This window comes from Didymella exigua (assembly GCF_010094145.1).
Source record: "Didymella exigua CBS 183.55 unplaced genomic scaffold M421scaffold_14, whole genome shotgun sequence".
Classification (NCBI taxonomy): Eukaryota; Fungi; Ascomycota; class Dothideomycetes; order Pleosporales; family Didymellaceae; genus Didymella; species Didymella exigua.
Window position 1 is genome coordinate 536,429 of NW_022984788.1, and position 17,459 is coordinate 553,887.

Genomic DNA, 17,459 nt, shown 5'->3' on the forward strand with positions numbered 1-17,459 from the left:
CGCTCGCCAATGTCTTGTATCTTGGCTTGAAACAACTCTATTATCATTACAGGACAATATAATAGATTGTTGTGTCCTTCGCGGTCAACCTTTTGAGTTTGTCTCGGTCATTTCTTGGGCCTGCAATTACCCAGCGATTAATCTTCTCTTACTGACATTAACCGCCACAGATGCGCCTCGCAGGCTGTTTACAGCGAGACAGCTTCCAACTTGAAATGTGTGGCCTTTGGGCCTGCTCAGTCTGAAATTCACGTGCCGTCGCACATGGCGCGTTCAAGCTTCCACACGATGCCATGCTCGCTTGGACTTCGATTGAATTGCTACTCCTGAGGCGCAGCGGCACGAGCATCTAACCGGTCTGAAATAGCATCAAAAGCATCAAAATCATCTTACTGAGATCATCCTGCCTTCAAAGATTGTATTGAGATCTCACTGCGGAAGGCCTAGGCCGAGGCGGACGTCGCGATATATTGTGTACTATGAAGGTTTATTGACGGCGCAGTCAGGCGACTACATACTGCAAAAGCTTACGCTGCCTTACTCTGCGGTCTGTGTATGGACTGCCGACAGGTCCGTACCCAATTTGGCAGTCTCGAAGCCGGGGTACGGGTATAGTCCATATAGAAGCCGGTGGCATAACAAAAGGCCTGAGTAGTTAGCCCGTCTTCTCCGCAGTATCCACAGCAGAATGAAGTATCTGATCACTCTAGGCGCTCTATTCGCTGGTGCCTCAGCACATACTATCTTCACTCAACTTCACGTCAACGGAGTAGGCCAAGGCCACACCAAGGGTGTCCGAGTACCTGTAAGGCGGCCTTCATCGTGCGGCTGCGGGACACCACTAACGGGTCTACAGACCTACGATGGTCCGATCACTGACGTGACTTCCAATGACATGATATGCAACGGAGGGTAAACTCAGCTCTTTACTCCATGAAGCCCAAACTCTTCAAGCTCATATATCCTCCAGTCCCACAGATCTTAAGAATCTGTGTCTCAAATCTCACAACTAATACATCCAGTCCCAACCCACTGAACCAACCCCTCCCTCAGGACATAATCAACGTCAAAGCCGGCGATAAGCTTGCCACAGAATGGCACCACACGCTCGACTCAACCCCCGAGACCGACACGTCCGATCCCATTGACCCCGGCCATCTGGGTCCCATCATGGTTTACCTGGCCAAAGTCGACAGCGCCCTGACGACCACCGTGACAGGACTAAAGTGGTTCAAGGTCTACGAAGACGGTATGGACTCCAATGGCACGTGGGCCGTGACACGCCTGTACAACAGCAAGGGGAAAGTGGAATTCACGCTGCCGAAGTGTGTGCAGAACGGACAGTAAGTTTCGCCTTTTATGGTGCATATGCAGGACGAGTACCACGCGCTCTGCAACTACACCCGGTGCAACTTGATTTCATCTCCCCTCGCACCAGTCCCACTCTCGTCACCCTCTCCGCTATCCACACTAACACTCCCAGATACCTCCTCCGCGCCGAAATCATCGCACTGCACGCCGCATCCAGCTACCCTGGCGCACAACTGTATATGGAGTGCGCGCAGATCGCTGTGACGGGCGGCGGAAGCGGCACCCCATTGACCGTCAGCTTCCCGGGCGCGTACGCAGGCACAGATCCAGGCATCAAATTCTCGCTGTACTGGCCGGTGCCGACGAGCTACACAATCCCTGGACCGCGGCCGTTCGTTTGCTGATCATGTCTCGGGTGGAGAGGTGAGGAGGAAGGCGAAGGGTGGAAGAAGAGGGCGAGTGGAGATGATGCGTGACGAATAAACGAACAATGACGACTTGACGAGCATCTCCCATGCTGAAACTATGGACCGTGACACCGAACTCCTCGCTCAAACCAAATCAAAGCACAACCCCCTTTCTCACTTGACATTCAACCCCCCAAAGACCCTGTCCAGCTCCTCCGCCTCCCTGTTCCCCTGCTGATGGCCATGGTGTGTTTGCTGCGGCCCCCCAGCATCCATCAAGCCCTGTTGCTGCGCCTTCACCGCCCTCTCCGCCTCCACATTCTCTGGCTTCAGCATGTGCACCCCGCTATCCAACCATCCGGGCGCAACGCGCCTTTTCTCTGCAAGCTCCTCCCTCTCTTTCTTCTCCTTCCACACACTCAGCGTCTTCCGTGCGTCGTCTTCGAGTTTGGCGAGGTGTTCTTGTAGCGCCGTGCAGGACCGCAGGATCTGGTCCGGGTGCGCGGTTTGCCCGGATGCCGACTGGATGTATTGGGGTGGTTGAGAGGGGTCCGATTGGTTCTGTTGCAGAATGGACGGCGGGAGGGTCGAGGGGAGAGTGACGTAAGAATATGGAAGAGGGACGCTGTGGGGGAGCGAGAGGAAGGGGGATACTGTCAAAGGTACCTGGGCGAGGAGCGGGTGTGGATCTAGGTGGTGTTAGTGAGAGTTGGGTGTGATGCGGGGTGCGAGAGATTTACGTTCGTCATGCATGTTGAAAGGGCTTGTTTTGTTTGTGCGATTCGGTGTATAGTGTGCGTTTCGAGGTCGAGATGTTGCTGTGCTTGCTCGTGTGGTGGGTTGCTAGGATGCGGGATGATGTGTGGTGGGGAAGATGGAGCTGTGGAGCTCTGATTGCAGGTACGAGCATTGGCACATGCTTGCACGTGAAAGCAGCCGTCATGATTCGAATCATTGCCAACTGTCCGAAAGTTTGAAAGTAGATGCAATGAGTCCACAGAAGTTGTTTTACGCTACCACAGCATGAACATACTCCGCATCACAGGCAACAAAGCACGGTATTCCCACGACTTAACTGCAATACTAGAGCACGGAACGGCAGTGCGACCAGCCGCACCAAGCTCAATTAATCTACCAAGTAGAAAGCTATAAGGTATAACATGCTACTCGAGCCCCCAAACCCAGTACACGTTTTCGTTCAACCTGGAACCCGCGACCCCGACGCGAAGTGGCATTACAAACATATGGAAATTCGAAATAAAGAGGGGAATCTCGGAGGAAGAATATTGAAGATCGACGCCTTGGTGCAGAGCATCCGTTGTTGCTGCACGAACCCCATGCGAATGCTTAGCGACGGCCGTGCGAGCGGTTGATGCTGCCCTGCATAGAGTCGACCTCGGTCTCGAGACGCTTGATCTCGGCGTGACTGGCCTCGAGATCCTTGTTGAGACGGTCGCGCTCTGCGATGAGCTTCTGCTCCCATTGCCTGAATCGCTGCTCCTCGACCTTGACCTGCTCGGTGAAGCGCTTGCGGAGAGCCTCCTCCTCCTCCTTGAACTTGGGGTTGTCCAGCTTCCTCGGGCGGGCCTCGCCAAACTTCCTTGTCTCCATTTGCTGTGCGCGGTATGCCTCGTAATGGTTCTCCTCGGTAGTGTGAATGAGGTCGAGCATGTGGGTGCGGATAAGGATGGCGCGGAGCTTCTTAAAATCGCAGTGCTCCTCGTTCTCGACTTCAGCGACACCCCAGGCGTACTGGCGGCCCTTGACAGTACGGCCGTCGTTGGTCTGAACATCCTTCTCAGAGCCAATGACGGAGAAGGGCATAGCGTCGATCAAGCTGTGCGCGTGCGCCATGGCGGCGGCATCGTCGTCCTCAAGCGGCGGCTGGTAGATCTTGATGCCCTGAGCGTCAATGACTTGGCGAACCTACGTATTGTTAGCGTGGAAGTCGCCAAACTAGATAGTCCAACATACCCTGGCCTTGAATTTCTGGAGATCCTGGGGGCTCAAGGTGTCGGCCTTAGCAACAACGGGGATCAGGTTGACGCGAGTGCACAGCTTCTTCATGACCTCGATATCGAGGGGCTTCAGGGTGTGGCCGGTGGGGCGGATGAAGTACAGGCAGGCGTGCACACGGAGGTCGATCTTCTCCTTGCGCTGGGGCTGCTGCTCCTGCAGCATGTAGGACTCGTGCTGGTCGTCGAGGAACTCGATAATGGGCTGCCACGAATCGCGGTTGTTCACGTAGTCGCCGAAGCCGGGTGTATCAATGACAGTCAGACGGACTGTAGCTGTTAGCCAGGGGCTTGTGTTCCTAGAAATGGCCAGACGCACCCTTGAAGAACTTCTCCTCGAGCTCAGCCTTGGTGATCTCGATCTCGACGGTCTTGTCCATCTGCTTGTGGTGTCGTCGCTTGTGGTCGGCATAGTTCTTGATGGTAGTGGAGAACAGGGTGTTGATGAAGGTTGTCTTTCCGAGACCGGACTCGCCAGCGACCTGCTCGTGTCAGCATGGCACACAATACTCAGATAGAGTGCAGTTACCATGATGGTAAAGGCAGCACCGCGTTTGGCGACGATCTTGTGCCTGTCCTTGTTTAGTTGAGAACGCTACATGTGTACTGAGAGGGGTCGCACCTCTGGTTGGGCAACTGCAGTAAACGTCAGCACAGAATTCGCACAACATGCAAAGAGGGTCTACGTACGTTGGCAATGCCAATTGGGGAAGCTGACTCGGCCATTGTGAGTTCTTGTCTTCAGGCTGTTGTGTGTACGGAGGTCTGGGGAAGGCGTTAGTCGAGCTGGGCGGTGTTGGCTATCTTGTTCGCGTGTAAAGACTAACATAGACGGGTCGTAGACGGATGAGTGGAGCTGGCACCGTCTGAAGAAGTGCGCGCTGCAGTCGTGGGCGGAGAGTGCTGGGGAGAGGTGGTGTTCGTACAATTTGGCTGTCCCCTTTCTGCACGACGCCCATTCGGCAAGCACTGACCCTGAACGGGGAAGTCGCGCTAGAGGCGCGCCGGCGCTTTTCGACCCAGTCGCGCATGGGCCTCCATCCTGAACTTTTTCGAGATGATCTGATGCGCTTGCACGCCCCGCTGCGATAAGTCGACAGTCTCGAGGTCAGAAATTTGCTGGAGACCTCCACGATGAAGACCGATTTCCAGGTTCGCCTTGCGACCATACTTTGGATGTCGCGCTTCCGCTAACCCCAAATTAGTTCTCCAATCTGCTCGGTACTGTCTACAGCAGAGGCAATCTGCTGTTCACACCAGATGGAACATGTCTACTGTCGCCGGTCGGCAACAGGGTGACTGTGTTTGACCTTGTCAAGTACACAACTCTCTGGCACAATCCTCCCAGAAATGTTAACCATAGACAGCTCCAAATCGCACACCCTACCATTCTCACATCGAACAAATATTGCCCGCCTGGCGCTGAACCCCAGAGGCAATTTGCTCCTCTCTGTGGACGAGAACGGTCGCGCGATCCTTACGAATATACCCCGCCGAGTCGTCCTCTACCACTTCTCGCTCCGAGGAGAGGTCACCGCTCTCGCTTTCGCGCCGTCTGGACGACACTTTGCAGTAGGTATCGGCAGGCAGATCGAAGTATGGCACACTCCATCCACACCGGACGTTACGGAAGGCGATCTCGAGTTTGCACCGTTTGTGCGACACCGAATGTATACAGGACACTACGATAACGTCCAGAGTATTGAATGGTCAAGTGATTCGAGGTTCTTCCTCAGCGCATCGAAAGATTTGACAGCAAGGATATGGAGCGTCGACGAAGAGGAGGGCTCTGCGCAGACAACGCTTGGAGGTCACAGGCAAGCCATCGTGGGCGCATGGTTTTCCAAAGACCAGGAGACCATCTATACAGTCAGCAAGGACGGTGCGCTGTTCATGTGGAAGTACATGCTGCGATACGATGCGCCCGAGGATGCAGACGAGGACGATGACGACAACCTACAATGGGGTATTGCCGAGCGACATTTTTTCAACCAAAACAATGCCCACGTTACGTGCGCCGGTTTCCACCCCGAGTCGAAGCTGCTGGTGACAGGTTTTTCGAACGGCACCTTCTTCATCCACGAACTACCCGAATTTGCGCAGATCCAAAGCCTGAGCATTTCACAAAATGACATCGACTATGTCGCAATCAACAAGACCGGAGAGTGGTTGGCTTTTGGCGCATCAAAGCTGGGGCAGCTGCTGGTCTGGGAATGGCAATCTGAGTCGTACGTTTTGAAGCAGCAAGGCCACTTTGACTCGATGAACACGATCGCCTACTCGCCTGAGGGTCAGCGGATCATCACAGCAGCAGACGATGGCAAGATCAAAGTATGGGATGTAAACTCGGGATTCTGCGTTGTAACTTTTACTGAGCATATGGGTGGTGTGACAGCCTGTGAGTTTGCAAAGAGGGGCAATGTCTTATTCACAGCAAGTCTGGACGGGTCAGTAAGAGCTTGGGATCTGATCAGATACCGTAACTTCCGTACATTCACAGCGCCTTCGAGGTTGTCGTTCTCATCACTAGCAGTCGACCCCAGCGGCGAAGTCATTTGCGCGGGTTCAATCGATACATCGGACATCCACATCTGGTCCGTACAAACCGGCCAATTACTCGACACATTATCTGGACACGAAGGGCCAGTCTCGACACTAGCGTTCTCGCCAGACGCATCGACACTCGTCAGTGGAAGCTGGGACAAGACAGTCCGCGTCTGGAATATCTTCGCCCGCACACAAACCAGTGAACCGCTTCAGCTGATGGCAGACGTCCTATCTGTTGCCTTCCGCCCCGACTCGAAGCAGATAGCAGTCACCACACTAGACGGCCAGCTCACATTCTGGAATGTATCGGATGCTGCACAAGAGAACGGCGTCGATGCGCGCCGCGATGTGTCTGGTGGCCGCAAAATGTCAGATCGTCGCACAGCAGCCAACGTTGCCGGCACCAAGTCTTTCACCACGGTCAGGTACAGCGCAGACGGGTCGTGCGTCCTTGCAGGAGGCAACAGCAAGTACATATGTCTGTACGATGTGCAGTCCGGCGTCTTGCTAAAGAAGTTCACTGTATCCGTCAACTTATCGTTGGACGGTACACAAGAATTCCTGAATAGCAAACTGCTCACTGATGCAGGCCCGCAGGGTCTCATCGACGAGACAGGTGAAGCTTCCGACATCGAAGATCGCCGCGATACCACACTGCCCGGCGCCCAGAAGGGTGTTGGTGCAAGGAGAACGCGACCCGAAGTCAGGGTGCCAGCGGTCGCCTTCTCGCCAACAGGGCGTGCTTTCTGCGCAGCATCAACAGAGGGACTAATGATCTACTCACTTGACAACGTGTTCCAGTTCGATCCCTTTGATCTCGATATCAGCGTCACACCCCTCACCACCCTCGAAACCCTGGCTCAACAAGAGTATCTCAAAGCACTCGTCATGGCCTTCCGCCTCAACGAGCGCAACCTCATTCGCCGCGTCTACGAAGCCACACCAGTCGAAGACGTTCCTCTCGTCGTCAAGGAACTGCCAGCAGTCTACCTTGGCCGGTTACTACGATTTGTGGCCGTACAGGCTGATGAATCGCCACATCTCGAATTCAACCTAGTGTGGATAGAGTCGCTCCTCAGTAAACATGGGAGATGGATGAAGGACAACAAGAGCGGTCTTGAGGCTGAATTGCGCAGCGTGGAAAAGGCAGTCAGGCGTATACAGACAGAGCTCGCAAGATTGGCAGATGAAAACATCTACCGGATAGAGTATCTGCTTGCGCAACCTGTTGAGAGGACGGAAAAGTCGAGAGGTCTGGACTTTGAGGTCAAGTCGATAGGAAATGGCGTTGTAGATGAGGAGATGCGTGACGGCGAAGACGATGAAGACAATGAAGACGATGAGGGAGGCTGGGAAGGGTTTGATTAAGTGTGCTATACAGGTTCAACAGTCCGCAAGACGGGCATTTTCTGGTTTATTGAAAACGCCTTTGCGACTTTGACAGCCGGAGCTTTGAGCTGAGAAGCTAACTTCGTAGATCTGACCGCGCCTTCCAGCCTCGAGCACTTGCCAACCCACGCTAGTGACCCCACATATAGCCATCCTACGTCAGCCATCACTCATGCGCGCCAGCATCTCCCAACATTCAGAGCTTGCGACCCCATCTTCTCAACACCATCAACTTTTCTCTGCCAGTGGAGATAAACTCTGAAACGCCATGCCTTCCAACTGTCCCTCGACCGCGCACCCAGATACAGCCGCAACCAACGTGAATGCGCTTATCTACGAGAAGTACGAGAACGCGCCAAAAGACGACTGGAACCGATTACTCAAATGCTGGGGCATTGAAGACTGTGGAGATTGCCATCGTAGTAATGGATCTTGTGGATGGTGTCCCATCGTAAGCTGTGTCCTATCACTAGCCTCTGTCATCGAAACAGGAGTGGACATATGACGTATGAGGATCTTGTGAGCTAACGCTCACATCAAAACAGTCCTCAACATGTCTTCCGTTGCCCAGGGAAAACTTCCTGGACAGAATATTCCCGCTATTGACGCCAGTCCGTTACAAAGGCATTTGTGCCCTCGGCTCGGAGCGTTTCGAGCTCAGAACTGGCGGCCTTGGATGTCAGGTCTCAACGATCACATTCTTGACCGCGCTCGTCACCATCTTCGCAACCATCTTTGGACTCCTAGTCATCTACGGCTTGGCGACTGTCACCAGATGGATCTACCTTGCCATCAAAGGAGGCAACAACGGGTGGGTACAGTACGAAGACGGCACAGGCGAGATCTGGGTCAGACAGGAAAGCTGGGGCAAGTGGTGGAGGAGGGTGACTGGACAGCAGAAAGAGTGTGAGTTCGAGGAAGTTGACGAGGGTACGAATGAGAGGGGCTGGAACTGGTGGAGGGCAGCCAAGCGGAGCATCAATGGTTCAGCGGATGAGGGTCGTCTGCGCCTGGAGTAATTTGCGACGCGCTATTTTGGTTGCCTTTGATTACAGTATTTGATGAAGCGTACGATCAGGTATAGGCGCGCAGTTGCGATCGATATTACGGTCCTCACCTTCACCTTCAACTTGAACACCTCAGCACACAACGTCATCGTCGGCAAAGCGCGCTCTGAGCCCTTCTCTCACTTGCTCACACTTGCATTAGTGGATCCCTCCGCTCCGCGCCCGCATGTAATCTACACTTGAACCTCGCTGCAACCTTCCCTCTTCACCCACTTCCACGATTCTCACAACAGATCAAACATCTTTCACCCACCTCACATCAATCGCTACCACCATTTTCAAGGTGCGGAGTAGCCACAATGGCGTTGGGGCAGATTCAGGCGACTTCGCATACGCGTGTGGTGCAGAGTCCATTCGTACACCGTCAGCGCCCGGCGTTGCCGCTGAAGCCCCTACTTCTCGACGGCGCTCGGCAAACGGTATGTTTTTGGGTCTAACACTTGAGCAAGTCTAACTTGAGGACAGGCTGGTAAAACTACGAGGTTGCAATCAGCCGCGCCGACATTAACGATCGCCAGCCCGCGAGCGACGAGCGTCGTGTCGCAGGCGGCCGCTTGAAGCACAAGTGGAGCGCGGTGAAGCTCGCAAGTGCCGGCGGGGATACAGCCAAAGAACAAGCGGGACAGATTATGATTAAAAGGCCCCACGCATTGTCCTCAGCACTACAAGAGACATTACTACAATCGCGCAAGCAAAACAGGTGTGTGGTCCTCAAGGCACTCTTTGTTCAACCTCTTGACCGTTCCGTAGCAACTTCGGACCTCAAAACAAGGTGCAGTGCGAGCAGGTCTCTAAACGATCACCAAAAGCTGTTTCTGCTAAACCTACTGCTCTCAACGAGGATGTGTAATGGGCGCTTGAGTTCGGCAAAGAACTCAATGGTGATCTCAGTCGAGCTAAGATCGAGCGCCATCTAGAGTGGTATGTCATCCATATCCATTACCATCTGCAAGTTCTGACAAATCTGGGAATCGCAAAGCTAAGCGATCCTGAGATTCTGCACGCGACGGAGCTAGAGTCGAAATTGGTTCCGTCGGCCTCTCGAACCTGACGACTACCACCTTACATGGCATGCCTGTCTATGCACCCGACGCTGTTCCTGCCAAGACTGCAGATACTCCCGCCCCGGTATCTTCTACTACACAAAGAAGGTAGCCTATGAACGAGTTCAAGCTCTCCTCGAGGTCAGTGTCCCGCCTTATTTTGCATTCACTCACTGACTTCCTTAGGGCTCAAGAAGCGAGAGACCTCGCAGCTGCTCGTTTCAAACACGCCGAAATTAACACTTTCAGCAACATCTTGCACCTGTGCGATCCATCACAACACTTCTCCAGTGCATTCAACCCTCGAGTGGACCGGTCAACTTGTTCCCGTGAGGACGATGTCAGGCAGAAACGCCTCTTCCTTGGAGAGCAGGACATTGGAGCGGTTCGACATCAAGGAGCTCAGCGGTCTGCCGACCAGCTACACTATGGTGACCTACTATGGTGACCTTCGAAAGGCCGAAGCACATTGCCATGGGTACTCAGCTGGCCAGTGGAGCACTGCTGCCGCATCGTTGGAGTCCAACAGTGGATAAAATTCCGAGATCCTGGCTGGAAGCTTCCCAACAGACCACTTTGATGACGAGACACTCGGCAGAAATGAAGATGTGCACAAAGTCGATATCGAAGATGGCGGTATGATGTACAGCCCACCTCCTCCAGTTTACCTCGGTAAAGATCCTGAGTGGCCTTTTGGGGCTCTAGCAAGTTCGAGCTCCGGCATAGTATCTCTCGACCTCAACGATCTACGACCACAGGAGTTCCGCACTTCTCGTGGCTCATCACATGCGTACGACTCCGACGATGAAACCGCCGAATCAACCTTGGGCTCGGACAGCGGCGAATGTCTAGAGCGACGCATGATCGAAGACTTCGGCGGTGATGATGAGGTTGCTCATGCACGATCTTCAACGTCGGGTCTTTATACTCCGACTTCCAGATCAGACGATCAGGAGCTTCGATAGGCCAAGGCTACCGATGACTGCGAGTCTTGGTGTAATCGCAACTGTGGATGTTTTCCCGAGAAGTTTGTGAACGAAGCAAAGTCTGTATTGCGCGAGGTCCTGGAGTCCACTGTCGAAGAGGATGAAGCAACGGAATTTCTGACACCCCCTCGACAGTCTGGCACACCACGCTCAGCCCCGCGCAAACAATCTCTTGAGCAGGCGTTCCAGATTCTCGGTCTCGAAGAATACACCTCCGTCGACATGCCCATGTTACAGGTTCAGCTCAACGATCGCCTAGTACGTGGGATAACTGCGGACCGCAGCAATGTCACCGAAGCTTTTGCCACAATTGTACAGCACCAGGATACGACTGGCTGCTGGACTAAGTGTTGGCGCCAGGAGCAGAACAAGCCTTCGGAGTGCGACGCTGAGATCGAAGAAACTCGATCTGTCATCGCCATGATCGAGATTTTGTTGGAAAGCGAGTGCAACGGTCGCAAGTTCTTTGATAAAACGCTCGCTGAGCAATACAGCAAGCTTGATAGGCTGGAGCATACTAAGTCTCTCCCATACGTCACCGCCAACACTGCCGACGACTCGACAAAATACGCACATGAGAACGAAGGAGGTGTGGGAGTGTCCGTTCTGTTTAATAAAATCCTTCCAAAGGCTCACGACATCACAGCCGATCTTGCAGCTCCCGATGACAAGTCTTCAGCTTGGACAGCAGCACAAGATAGGACACTGATGCTGCTGCGATCCGAGTTCCGGAACTCCTCCTGGCAAGTCACTGCAGAGATTCTGGAGAAGGAGGACCAGCAATGCAAAGACCGCTTCATGCAAATCAAACAGAAGGATTGGACGCCGAAGGACAAGAATCAGGACAAGAAGCAGACCAAGTTCGACGACGGTAAATCACAGAAGAAGCCAAAGTCGTCTATCGCAAACTCAGAACCCAACGACGCCCCTACACACACTTCAGACGACGGTGGTTGGGATCAGCCCTCTGGCTGGTTGCCCTCAGACACTGTTCACTCTTCTGATGAAGAGCTTCTAGCATAATGCAGCCACTCTGGACGGAATTTTAGCTTTTACAAGTCTGGTTGGGTCGACGACGTTGCGGCAGACGTGGCCGCTGTACGTATCGATGGAAAACCGCGCTGAGTTGCTTGCTAGCTAGGAGGCGACCATATATACATGTCCTGAGACGTGCTAGTCCAAGGTAGTCAACAGAGGTGACGATCAAGGCCTATAGGACGACTTGCACTTCAACAGATGATGGCCCTAACTCTGGTCGGAACACTGGCGGCTTCGGCAAGGTTCCGCCAAAGCAGACCTATCAGTTCCCAACATGGTCCGGACTTACCTGCGATATTCATGATGCTTCAAGCGCATGTCCTTGAAATTACCGCCGAATACCAACAAAATTGTTTCAGATTTGAGTCGTCTTCTCCTTTTCACAAGAGCTTCACCAGGCCTCACCACCTTCGACCTTGAGATCGGTTCCTATCATCACGTCGCAGACCGATTCCAAACAAATTTGGAGGAAATGAGGATGGAATCAACGATTTGGGCAGGAGAAGCAGATCGTCTACACCAGGACTAGCCATCTCGAGCCGGTCTTTAGCAGACTCGTATTGGTGCTGGTGTAATCTTGTGGCTGTGCACAAGAAATTACGGAGGGGATGTGTAGATGTAATAAAGGCATGCGCTGAGTACGCTTTGGCGGGGTAGATTTATCCGTGTTTCGCCGTGTGGAATCTGCTTTAGGCAGCTCTTACCTACTTGCCATCTGTTGCTGTCTCAGTGTTATGCTTTCGATTGTTACTCATGTCTTCCAGACCGGTATGTTGAAAGTGTGAGTTGCTGCTCCACAGGCTGAGGAAGAGGCGAATGTGAGGTCTCGGCAAGCGCTCATGTTGTTGTCTCCATTGTAGTCTGGTGGAGAACCTATTTTTATGGTTGAATATAGACCGTTCGTGCAATTTAGCGATCAAAATAGTCGTTAGAAGGAGATGGAATAAAGCTACACCCCGCATTTCCCTCCCAGACGGCAGGCGCACGTACTTCTTTCGCAACAACAGAAAACACCAGCTATTAGAGTGGCCTTTCTCGATACCTATCCGTATCTCTCAAATTCGCTTCTCGCTTTCAGCTTGATCATTAGCGGTGGCTTGGACCACACGAAATACACTCTCTGTCCCTGGTCCCACCCCTCACTCTCGGGACACAGCTCCATCTCGAAGTTCCACACTAGCCTGGCAAGTATACTGCGCATCTCAGCCCATGCAAAGTTCTGACCGATACAGTTGCGCGATCCCATTGAGAATGGCTGCAGCACAGAGCGTCTGTCACTGGCATACTCCTCATCGCCCAACCAACGGTTTGGCGCGAAAGCGTCCGAGTTCTTGAAGTTAAGTTCTGAGCGAAACGCTGGATACATCGGGATGCCAACGCGCGTGTTCGGGGGGATATACGTCCCGGAGATTGTGGCACCTTCCTCGGGTGTCATGCGCGGTAGATCGACTGGCAGCGGTGGGTACATGCGAAGCGATTCCTGGATGATACTGTTGAGGACTTTGAGCGGAGCGAGCGACTGGAAGGTGATTTCGGATTCGCTCTTGAAGGCGCTGCGAAGCTCGACTGACAGCTTTGACAGCCAGTCTGGGCTCTTCAGAAGGAAGTATATGGCTCCACTAAGGCAAGTGGCTGAGGTCTCGCTGCCGGCGAGAATCAAGATACTGCTTGTTAGTCTGAGCTCTTCGAGCGCGAAGCCTTTTCCTTCCGTGTGTTTGGTCATATGGCTGCAAAGTGTCAGATGACGTATCTTGTGGGTTGTCCGTGTCTCGGCTTACCCGATAAAATCGTTCCGATCAGTCTTTGAACTCAGTCGCTTACCCAGCCTCCGATCAACATAGCCATGATACTTTTCCCTCGCTTGTGCCAAAGCTGGCAAGCTCCGCAACAGTGCAACGAATGGTACCCCTATAACGGGATATTGCGAAAGTGTAGTTCCGAGAATGACCCATTTCAAACCGTCAAAAAGATGCTCGATCCATGGATAGTGTGCATCAGCATCCAAGGCACCGAATGGCTCGCCAAATGTAAGATCTCCGGTGATATCAAAAGTTGTAGCGTTCAGCCAGCGTGTCGCATCGACGGGAGACTGTTGCTTCGCACGCAGGTGTAGTTTTGAGATCATGAGGCTGACATATCCAGTAATGATATCTTCTTGACTACGCAAAGCCTGCTCAGAGAAGGCATGGTTCATGGAGCGACGCATACGTGCATGGTCCTTATCGCGAGCCCCTGACACTGATCAGAATGACTCGTCTTTTGATTTGACGTGATGACCTACTTAAGAGATCGTCGACTTTGTCAAGTGGATCGCGATTGTAGTAACGCCAGTCCTTCTGCAGTTCCTTACCGAGTCCATAAATGTCTGTCACTGAGGTCAGCGCGTACCGCCTGCATCTGCTATTAATGTGACAAATACCTCGCCAGGCTTCAGGAGAGATTATAGATATATTGTCAGGTGAAATTCGAACGACCTCTCCATACTCCTCGTGGAGCAGGCGCCAACTGATTATGTAATTACCGCGAAGTCGCTCGTAGTAATATGGAAAGTAGAAACCGGCGCGCAACTTTGGTCCAGGGAACCGTGACAGAGGTGAGAAGTAGACGTTATACAGAGCGCGTAGGCATCCGTAAAGCAAGTACTGATGCTGTAAGCAGCATCCTGTTAAGGGCCGAGGTGACCGCTTACGCCGAGAAGGCTGAAGAGCAGGACCTGTGTTGGTGGGACACTGCTCAGTAAACGCTCTGTGGCCATTTTGAGATTATGGGGTATGAGTTGTGAAAGGAGTTGTGAAAGGAGTTGTGAAAGGAGTTGTGAATTCTAGCACTGTCGTGAAGGTCGCCAAGTTGCTCGAACTCGGAGACGAGCAGTCTTGTTTTAAAGAGTGATTGCAATATCCCATGTGAGCGGGTTCTGATCATGCCATGGTGGATCGTCGATGAACCTTTACAGGCGGGCTGAAAGGCAGTTGATGTCGTGCAACCCACAGTTTCGATTTGACGAATAAGATTCGTAAGCGTGGTGAGGGAAAGTTGCAGGTGGAAGATGATTACCAGACTGGCGGTCCTCCCTTCCGCTATTGGCCGCCTTCGCGTGCAAGGCAGTCGCGACAATACCAGAAGACAGAAGATGATGAATGGAACCAGGCTGCAGGCACGGAAAGGATGTTTGAAGAATAGTGCATTGAAAATAAACGCTATGTCGCGCAATAACAGCTACGGAGGCAAAGATATCCATGTGCGGACCAAACGCCAGTCTCTGTAGACAACCCAAGCCCAACCAAACGCCAGCATCGTGACAGCATCGCATCGTGATGTGAATTAAGTACATGAACACGCTACAAGGAACACAGCGCGTCATTACGGTTCGCCTACTGCCTCAACGACTGGCGGTGCTATTGTGGCTTCCTCTTCCGTCAATGTTGTTGATTCACACTTCACTATCGCCACGTGCTCAGCAGCAGGCGCGAACTGAACGATCTTCTTTACTGGATCAACGTTCTCGGACGGCGACTCGACATCGACCTCCTTCGACAACCTCGACGGCCTCTCGATCCCAGCATCGACGGTGACGTACGAGCTAGCATCGCATCCATCAGCATAGAACTCGCTCGGGGACAAGTCGCCCAGCGGTCTGCGATCCTCGTCCATTGCGTCCTGGCTGAGTTTCCTGAGGCGAGGGCGCTTGACAGGCTCTTCGATCTCGGTCTCCTCACCGTCATCAATAGCTTCCGCTGGTGCTGTCCTTGACTGCAGAAGCGCGAAGTCAATCGGTGGGATATTCTCCTTGCCCTTGGACAGCTCCTCGTTCCTCGTTTTTGTCTCGGCGTCGTCGTCAGAGCTGATGTCCAATACGGTAGCAGAGTGCGTCATCAAATTGGCAGCTTCCTGCTCGGGTGTGTCCTCGTGGATCTCGAAGAACCAGCCCTTGGGCATGGACTCCTCGAGCGCCGAGGCCTGCTGAGGTACGGGTGCCGATTTCGCTGCTACGGCAGGCTTTGATGTGTAGTTGGAGATGGTGCCGCTGAGTGCTGCATCGATTGAGAAGGGCAGTGCGCCTTGCGAGAATGAAGGAGGGTCCACGCGACGGAAGGGAGAGCTGGATGTTCGACGTTTGGTGACACCATGGAGACGCTTATTCTTTGGCGAGCCGCGGCTATGGCTGATAGGAGTCGACTTGGCTGTGTTTGGTTCAGAGAGGGACTTGCGAACGGATGGCACAGAGGTAGCGGGAGAGGCGGTGAGAGAGACGCTGGTCTTGGCCGGCGACGCAACCATGGAAAATCGGGCGGGCTTCACAAAGTCATGGCTGATGTTGCACGACTTCTTGAAGGGCGAGCTAGAGGCAGCCGGGTCGGTGTTCTCGCAATCCTCGTCCTCGAAGATGTCAGGCTCGCGCTGGCGCTTGCCGATGGACGATGGCGCGCTGGGCTTCAATGGGCACACAAAGCTGGGAGTGGTGGGCGACAAGGCTGCACAATGCGTTCAGTTACAGTCATTTCTCGACCATCAGCTCGTCTTACCGTTCTGCCTGTTCTTGGAGCTGCCAAGGGCCTGCAGGCGCGGCGTGCTGATATCGCCAAAGGGCTGGCGCGTGAAAGTAGCCATTTCGACCGGTCTACAGCGAGACGAATGGTGGTGCGAAAAGACAGGGGGATCCGAGCTCAGTATTCGTGATTGAAGTCGAAAGCGCACGCTTTGACGGCTGAGGCTGGTGAGTGCGCTGACGATACACGGTGAGCGGGGTCCAGACGAGTCGCGATTGGGCGGCTTCAAGGTCAATCGTTGTCCAAGCAACAGCAACGGTAAATCTGCAATCTCTCCACAACAGTGATGGAACTGAACAAAGAGCAGAGCAGGAGAAGGAAAGAAGTGAACGACAGCAATCCGCGTCCGTCGGGAATTACCCTCCCTCAAGCGGGCACACGCTCCTGATCAATGCTGGCGACGCGTCCCCGTCCCGCCTAGCGCGCCAGGTCGCGTTGCTCCACTTGGACACGCAGAATCGAGCGATGCCAGCTCCAACGCAGGGATCCGTTCCCGAAACCTTGATTTGTAGCACGCCACTCTCTATGCGCGGGCTACTGACTGGCTGGAGAGGCTCCACAACAGGTTTCGGTAGTCTGCAAGGCTGGCTCGGGTTCATGCGCTGTTAGCTGTCGCGAACGCGATAGTGCCGCGAAACTTCGCGTGATGCCGTGAGCGTGGTCGTGAACCCCGGATCATGCAGCTCTAGCACTCCAGGGTGGAGACGAGCCGTTCAAAGAGGTCTGGATGAGGTGGGGCTACAGACGATCGTTGAGACTACATGCATACAGTCGGTGAGCGCGGCTGGGTGGCCATTTGTACTCGTGGTGTTGCACTCTCAATTGGTGCGTGCTCCTGCGAAAGTCGCGTCGACGCATCTTGTACGCGTTTGGGTCACGACGTCCATACTCGGAAAGCTCGCAGCTGAAACCAGGGCGGATTCGATCTACAGCTTCAAACAATCCTGCATGTACCACAGCCGCAATTCGGGTCGATCGCCGGAATCTCGCCCTGATCCTCCACAACGGACCGTTCCTTCCTTTGTTCTTCCCCAGACTCACACGTCCTTCTCAGTCCCACCCCGCAACACTGTTATGCGGCGACGCTACGCGTACAGGAACGCCACCCC

At 53.6% G+C, this 17,459-nt stretch overlaps 8 protein-coding genes across 8 annotated transcripts; 4 read left to right on the top strand and 4 right to left on the bottom strand.

The window, feature by feature from the left end:
- Positions 1-688: 688 nt before the first annotated feature.
- On the top strand, positions 689-1,715 carry M421DRAFT_92612 (lytic polysaccharide monooxygenase; the record flags this gene model as incomplete). The annotated part of the gene is made up of 4 exons (XM_033598049.1): positions 689-805; positions 857-912; positions 1,023-1,343; positions 1,484-1,715. The coding sequence occupies 4 exons, from the start codon at positions 689-691 to the stop codon at positions 1,713-1,715; spliced, it is 726 nt and encodes a 241-aa protein (XP_033448602.1).
- Positions 1,694-2,755, bottom strand: M421DRAFT_420894 (uncharacterized protein). The gene is made up of 2 exons (XM_033592634.1): positions 2,459-2,755; positions 1,694-2,407 (listed from the first exon to the last, which is right to left on the bottom strand). The coding sequence occupies exons 1-2, from the start codon at positions 2,469-2,471 to the stop codon at positions 1,893-1,895; spliced, it is 528 nt and encodes a 175-aa protein (XP_033448603.1). The 5' UTR covers positions 2,472-2,755; the 3' UTR covers positions 1,694-1,892.
- Positions 2,756-2,779: 24 nt separating this feature from the next.
- On the bottom strand, positions 2,780-4,667 carry M421DRAFT_420895 (Septin). Its single transcript, XM_033592635.1, has 7 exons — positions 4,561-4,667; positions 4,424-4,498; positions 4,356-4,369; positions 4,263-4,305; positions 4,053-4,215; positions 3,693-4,003; positions 2,780-3,644 (listed from the first exon to the last, which is right to left on the bottom strand). The coding sequence occupies exons 2-7, from the start codon at positions 4,457-4,459 to the stop codon at positions 3,066-3,068; spliced, it is 1,146 nt and encodes a 381-aa protein (XP_033448604.1). The 5' UTR covers positions 4,460-4,498; positions 4,561-4,667; the 3' UTR covers positions 2,780-3,065.
- Positions 4,668-4,809: 142 nt separating this feature from the next.
- M421DRAFT_420896 (WD40 repeat-like protein) lies at positions 4,810-7,731 on the top strand. The gene is made up of 3 exons (XM_033592636.1): positions 4,810-4,885; positions 4,939-5,051; positions 5,101-7,731. The coding sequence occupies exons 1-3, from the start codon at positions 4,868-4,870 to the stop codon at positions 7,646-7,648; spliced, it is 2,679 nt and encodes an 892-aa protein (XP_033448605.1). The 5' UTR covers positions 4,810-4,867; the 3' UTR covers positions 7,649-7,731.
- A 120-nt stretch (positions 7,732-7,851) lies between these two features.
- M421DRAFT_420898 (uncharacterized protein) lies at positions 7,852-8,964 on the top strand. Its single transcript, XM_033592637.1, has 2 exons — positions 7,852-8,120; positions 8,215-8,964. The coding sequence occupies exons 1-2, from the start codon at positions 7,938-7,940 to the stop codon at positions 8,686-8,688; spliced, it is 657 nt and encodes a 218-aa protein (XP_033448606.1). The 5' UTR covers positions 7,852-7,937; the 3' UTR covers positions 8,689-8,964.
- Positions 8,965-10,322: 1,358 nt separating this feature from the next.
- On the top strand, positions 10,323-10,866 carry M421DRAFT_159192 (uncharacterized protein). The gene has a single exon (XM_033587654.1). It carries the CDS (start codon positions 10,418-10,420, stop codon positions 10,742-10,744), a length of 327 nt encoding a protein of 108 aa, XP_033448607.1. The 5' UTR covers positions 10,323-10,417; the 3' UTR covers positions 10,745-10,866.
- A 1,979-nt stretch (positions 10,867-12,845) lies between these two features.
- M421DRAFT_63119 (putative benzoate 4-monooxygenase cytochrome P450) lies at positions 12,846-14,445 on the bottom strand (the record flags this gene model as incomplete). The annotated part of the gene is made up of 4 exons (XM_033596040.1): positions 12,846-13,530; positions 13,582-14,035; positions 14,085-14,168; positions 14,223-14,445. Coding segments are annotated over 4 exons (1,446 nt in total), but the record flags the coding sequence as incomplete, so codon positions are not given.
- Positions 14,446-14,971: 526 nt separating this feature from the next.
- M421DRAFT_420901 (uncharacterized protein) lies at positions 14,972-16,699 on the bottom strand. Its single transcript, XM_033592638.1, has 2 exons — positions 16,327-16,699; positions 14,972-16,275 (listed from the first exon to the last, which is right to left on the bottom strand). The coding sequence occupies exons 1-2, from the start codon at positions 16,409-16,411 to the stop codon at positions 15,164-15,166; spliced, it is 1,197 nt and encodes a 398-aa protein (XP_033448609.1). The 5' UTR covers positions 16,412-16,699; the 3' UTR covers positions 14,972-15,163.
- Positions 16,700-17,459: the final 760 nt, after the last annotated feature.